The 6,313-nt window shown below is 32.4% G+C and overlaps 1 protein-coding gene across 1 annotated transcript; it reads right to left on the reverse strand.

Moving 5' to 3' along the window:
• Positions 1 to 1,382: 1,382 nt before the first annotated feature.
• On the reverse strand, positions 1,383 to 5,524 carry LOC146896345 (ras-related protein RABD2a). Its single transcript, XM_085739089.1, has 8 exons — positions 5,368 to 5,524; positions 4,142 to 4,214; positions 3,208 to 3,255; positions 3,069 to 3,116; positions 2,894 to 2,965; positions 2,649 to 2,804; positions 2,408 to 2,511; positions 1,383 to 1,682 (listed from the first exon to the last, which is right to left on the reverse strand). The coding sequence occupies exons 1-8, from the start codon at positions 5,379 to 5,381 to the stop codon at positions 1,586 to 1,588; spliced, it is 612 nt and encodes a 203-aa protein (XP_085595215.1). The 5' UTR covers positions 5,382 to 5,524; the 3' UTR covers positions 1,383 to 1,585.
• Between the last annotated feature and the right edge of the window lie 789 nt (positions 5,525 to 6,313).

Raw genomic sequence — 6,313 nt, forward strand, 5'->3', positions numbered from 1 at the left:
TAGAATCTTCCAACTTTGTAATATGAGTAATCTCAAATAATTTGTTTCGATTAGAATCTTCCAACTTTGTAATATGAGTAATCTCAAATAATTTGTTTTCCTGAATTCTTCCAAATTCTAATGAATTCAATCCATTGCCTAATAATTTTCAACCTATATAATTGCATAATGGGAGAATTAATTGAGACTGCACATTCAATAATAGAGATCGACTGGTAGAAACTAGAAAAAAAACTTCTTTTTTTATCAGAATCTCTCAATAAAAGATAGTGGGCGGTTGGAATAGAGATGTACGATATTTCCATTCTCATGGAAGAATCAATTGTTATTTAGGGATCCACACTTTCGATAAACATGGAATTTCTTATCACTGAGAAGAACCTTCAAGAGAGTGTACTGTCAATGCAAGTCTTAATTTAGAATGTTGAATTGAATAATAACGAAGGTTAACGGAGTTAATTGAAATAAGTGAATTTGAATCTGACGTGGATCATTTCCAGTGTGTTTGGAACAATAGAGATAGGGGAGAGAGAGTAAAGTGAGAGAGAAATAGGGGAGAGAGAGTAAATCCATCATGTTTGGAACAAGAGAGATACAAGAGAGAAAGGCTAAAAGTGGATGGGTCCCACCTAAAAAACAATCTCTCCATTGATGCAGAGAAAGAGCGGAGAAAGAGCTCTCCCTATGGTTTTCCATTTTAAGCCTCATAAAAGACAAAAATGATGTAATATAAAATTGTTTTGTTTTACAAGTTAAAGGATACTATTGTCAATTTAAAATACAATTATACTTCTCTCTTCTCTCTTTCTCTTTATACCAAACAATACATCAAATCTACTCTATTTCTCACCTTTTTCTTTCTTCTCATACTCTCTCTTACCTATTTCTCTCTTCTCAACTTCTCTTTCAAACCAAACACACCCTTAATCCACTTGTAATGTTATTGGTGGGTAACAGGATAAACAGTAGGTAAGGTACTGTTTATAAGTTTTCTCCTCTTTATTTATAGGATATTTCTCACATTTTTTTTTATTTTATAGGATTGTCCCTTTTATAGTTCGTACTGCTATAATTTTTATGATGGTCTTTCTATAATCTATTGCATAATTTATTGTGATGGTTCGTTATGTTCTCTTTCTTTATATTTTTGTTGTGCATAGTCATAAGATTGCATGGCACGAATACATGAAGTGGTTAATGCATACTCTCAATTCTAATGAGCAAAACTACTTGATGTATACATGAAGTTCGTATGGCTTAATCTTAATCACCCTTGTTATTTATTTACTTGTCATGAACAGCAAGTTCAAGACAACACGTTCCAAAGCAACTGAGCAAAAGAAAACTACTTGTATCATCTTAGTAAAAAAGTAGATTAGATATGAGCAGAAACATACAATTATCATTAACACAAGTACTATACTTAGGACAAGCATACCATTAAAGTGTATGTAAAGAATGGGATCATCATCTAAACCAATTCCCAAACCACACGGTGGATTATGCAATATTGGTCCACTATTTAGTGACATAACAAATCTTACATGAAAAGGGCAAGTAGCAGACCAAGTGAAATACTTTCTAGTTAGGAAGAGCAGCACCCACTTTTTTGACCAACTGGTTGTCCTCTAATCTGCACTGTTGGAGGCCTTGCATTGTTTGCGGATGGTTGGCTCGCCATTCTACATTCATGATGAAGTTAAACAAGGTGATAAATAAATTGTTCAGTAGTGAAAAAGTCGGGTTTGTTCAGTCAGCAATCCACACATTCATGCAGACAGAGATGTCGGTGGCCGTTGGACCGAGATTAGACGGTCCAGATTTCAAGCCCGTATGTCAGTTTTAAACAAAACCAAAATATGCATTGAAATCTAAACTGTCAGATATCGATCCAACGGCCGTCAATGTCCCTGACTGCATGAATGTATGGATTGCTGACAGAAACTAATCCGAATCCAAAAAAATCATAGTACATTTCAAAAGAAATCAAGCAAAACTTTTAAAATCAAGCTCAGGAAACAACAACCATTATGAATCAGTTCACAATATAAAACACACAATATGATTTGACATTTGAACTTCATTTGTAGTTGATTTTTTCGAAAGCTTTGGAAACTAAGAGCATCCACAATGGAGACACCTAACATTGGGGGTCTTAAGTGAGACTTGGGTTTTGTAAGACCCCAAAAACCTTTCTCCCCAATGGGGGTACACCTAATAGGTACCAGGTCTTCAAAATTTGAGACCCCCCCATTGGGGATGGTCTAACAATGTCAAGTAAAGTTTGGTTATTCTTTCTGGAAGTTTTAAGGCTGAGCCTACTTCAAAGGCATGGTACATTAAACTTGGTGATTTAATTTAATTTTTTAATATCAGCTATTCAATAATAAACGGGAATAATGAGCACCTATCCTTGATGGCAGCAGCCATGGCCATGAATGCTCCTTCCACATTTGTAGCATCCTTTGCACTTGTTTCCATAAAAGGTATGCCGATTTGATCTGCAAATTCCTGCGATAGAGAGAAAAAAAGAGTGTGAGGTGTTCTGGAGCATAAGCATGCACATTATCCGAAGTAAACACGAACACAGACAAACTAAAAACTATTTTCTTAATAAGAAAAAAATGTGACATATATCAAATTTATACTTTAGCTGTATCATATGAGACAGCTCTATTTGCTGTCAGATCACTCTTGTTTCCAACCAAAAGCTTGTTAACATTATCACTGGCATAGCGGTCAATTTCACTGAGCCACTGCTTCACATTATTGAAGCTCTCTTCATCGGTCACATCATAAACAATCTGCCAAAGGAACACGTTATTAGAGAATGAAAAACACAACCGGAGTGTTCCATGTTTAAACTCTTTATTGTGGTAAAAACATCACTCACAATGATTCCATGTGCCCCACGATAGTAGCTACTGGTTATTGTCCTAAATCGTTCTTGCCCGGCAGTGTCCCACTACAAGAACAGATCAAAACATAGTAGTGTATATTAGGTTTACTAAAAGTATAATATTAACAAATAAAGAAGCAGAAGAACAGAGCCAATCTAAGATACATACAATCTGTAGCTTAATTGTCTTCCCATCCTGCTCAACAGTTCGAATTTTCTGTACAAAAGAACATGATATTATAAGTTCAGACTGGAGACACAATTCCAAATGAGTTCAAGCAAAATCAGATTTGAAATGTTGTACTCACAAAATCAACTCCAATGGTGCTTATGTAGCTATCAATGTATGAATCATCCTGTAGTATATCATAAAGTTAATAATTTAAATTACTGTATTGTGCAGCAGTATTATGGAAGCGTAAAGGAGTTCAAGTTAGAAGTTAAAACCTTCCAGAAATACACAGCACAAAATAACACAAGACATGAGCTTACACAACCAGATAAGACGATTTTGCTAAATCATAAACTCAAGGCACTGAAGAACAAAGTTAGGGAAGAAGCACATTGATAGATCCTGATATTTCCTCAAGATCTATGGAGAAACTATAGAGCATTGTTTTAATTCTAGTAACAAAGCAAGACATAGAAGATGATAATGGAAAAAGAAAAACGATAGACTTAGAAGCATAAGTTGCTCTAATTCTAGACCAAAGCCTAAGCCTCCAAAAATCCCATTCATAGATTTAATTCAACCCCCTCCCCTAGTCCAGTTCCCTCCATTATATTCCCTCCACCTCCATGTCATCAATGCCTACCTTACAACCTGTAGATTCTATTCCTACCTTACACACTTCTCCTACAAAATAGATTTGATAGTTCCCTCCATTATAGATTTGATTATTCTGCAACCTGTAGATTCTATTCCTACCTTACACACTTCTCCTACAAAATTTCTGTCCCGTCATGTCCTTTTCTTCGTTCACATTTAACCGCACATTGGACGCTAATCAGGCCCAATAGCAAGAACCCCATTACACTCATTCAATGTTAATAATCTAGACATAACAACAAAATCAATGGGGATACAAAATGCGTGTAAATCTGTTTGATAAATAAATAACCAGTATAAAAGGATGGAGAAACATGGTAACATAGAAGAAGAAAATAATAAAATACTGCAATATATTGTTCAATAAAATAAAATACTGCAATATAGGATTAGACAAACAGTAGATAGCTTACAGCAAATCTTAGAAGAAGGCATGATTTACCAACACCAGAGTCTCCAATAAGAAGGAGCTTGAACAGATAATCACTGCAAAGGACAAGCATAGCATACTTACTCCGTTTCTCTATAGAGATAAACTAATAATAATCAAATGTAAAAAATCAACCAAATATCAAACACAATCACTTCATCTACGCATACAAGTATATACATTTATTACGACGACGATGAAAACTTCAAAAGTCTTCAGACACTAAAAGCAAATAAAACTTAAATCAATCGAAGTCATGAATATTAAAAATTCTAAAATACAAATCAATATTTTGTCAAATTCTTACATTCAAATTATAATGCAAATACATAAATCAACAAATTGATGTATTTAGTATTTACGTTTCAAGTATATGAGACATGTCGAGTTATAGACAAATATTTTCCACCAATTTTTAAACAGTAGTCTTAAACTCACATAAGAAAGCACAAGCCAATAGTACTATCATAGTTTTGATGATTTCCGTGATGAAATTCCAATTGAAATAATTCAAACCATGATTCCATTAAGGTTTGTATCATGCAAAAAAAGCTTCTCCTTTTCAATTTAATTTTAACATTTTTATATTGAATTACCATTAAAAAAACATTTTTACATTGAATTGTACGATCAAGTCCTTGTGAGAAACAAGAAGCAACAAAAACTGAGCCATATGCATGCATGCATTAGTTACTCAATTGAAATTGAAATTTAAAACCAATTAGACACAACATCAAGGTAAACTCATCACTTTCAAAATCAATCAATAAACAAATAAAATAATATAAAATCATGTAATCCATGTTTTGAAAAACATAAAATTGAATTAAAAAAAGTTAATCGAGTAATTCACAAAGCTGATCCAATCTAGGGTTGTAAAAAACAAAAATTCAACACAAATTAAGTAATTAATCTCAACAAACAACAATTCACACATATTAAACATAATCATAGATACCCTTTTGAAAAACAACAACAAAAATCATAAAAGGAGTAAAATTTCTGTCAATTGAAACAATCAAAAGTATAATTTTTTTACTATTCGAACCAAATTAACCCCAAATTAAAAAAACAACAATTCACACAAATTAAACACAATCATAGCTACCCTTTTAAAAAACAAGAACAAAAATCACAAAAAAGAGTGAAATTTATTACAATTGAAGAAATTCAAAATTGAAAGTAGAAAAAAAAGAAAAAGGTACATACTATTCAGGATTCATGACGGAGAAGGTGAAGTGTGGAGGAAGAGTGATCGGATCCGGTGGTACACGTGGAAACTGGAATTGGGCACCAACGGAGAAGAGAAGAAGAAGGAGAAGAAATTGTGAAATTGTGTTTTTGTGTTTTGAATTAAAATTTGTGTGGATGTTATAGTGTTGAATTAAAGCTTTAATACGGTGACGTATTATTATGAATGATTTGGTTTAATTGACTATTCATTATTCATGAATCATAGAGACAAAGGTGGTGGCTAATCTATGTGTTCCCATTAAGTTAAGTTAACCCCTAATTAATTAATAATTAAATATATCTAAGGGTCCTATACAAAAAAATTACTCTAGTTTTCTTGCGATTCAATTTGTCTCGATAAAAAATGGTAATACTGAAATACTCCATCCGGTCCTATTTACAAGAGAAAGTTTGGTCAACAAAACTCAATGTATCTAGAGTGAATTTTTAACCAGATACATCAATTTTTGTTGACTCATGTTTCTCTTATAAAGAGGACCGGAGGTAGTACGATCTTACATTTTTATACATATGACAAATTAGTTTCCGACTCGTTATAATAAAGAGACTGGTTTGTTATATGTTGCCAATATAAAGAGTTAGTCTTTGTATTATTTTTTGTTGGCTACTTTTTCTTTTTTTTGAATGAGCAAACTTTTTTTTTTGTTGGCGACTAAATTGAGTCACGAGAAAATTCTCAAAAATTTAAAACGGAAAATATTGTTTAAACATGTGATTAATTATGTCTAGTATAATATGACTAATAAATATAATAAGATGTCGCAACTTATTGACCAATAACTAAACACAACTAATCACAATTTTGAACTATGATTTTTAGTGTTTTAAATATTTGTGTATATCAATTATTCATCCAAATTAAGTTCAAATATACATTATATTTTTTAACTCTAAATATTTA

The sequence above is a fragment of the Medicago sativa genome, chromosome 8 (genome assembly GCF_051527215.1).
Source record: "Medicago sativa cultivar Bolivia chromosome 8, Bolivia_mono, whole genome shotgun sequence".
Classification (NCBI taxonomy): Eukaryota; Viridiplantae; Streptophyta; class Magnoliopsida; order Fabales; family Fabaceae; genus Medicago; species Medicago sativa.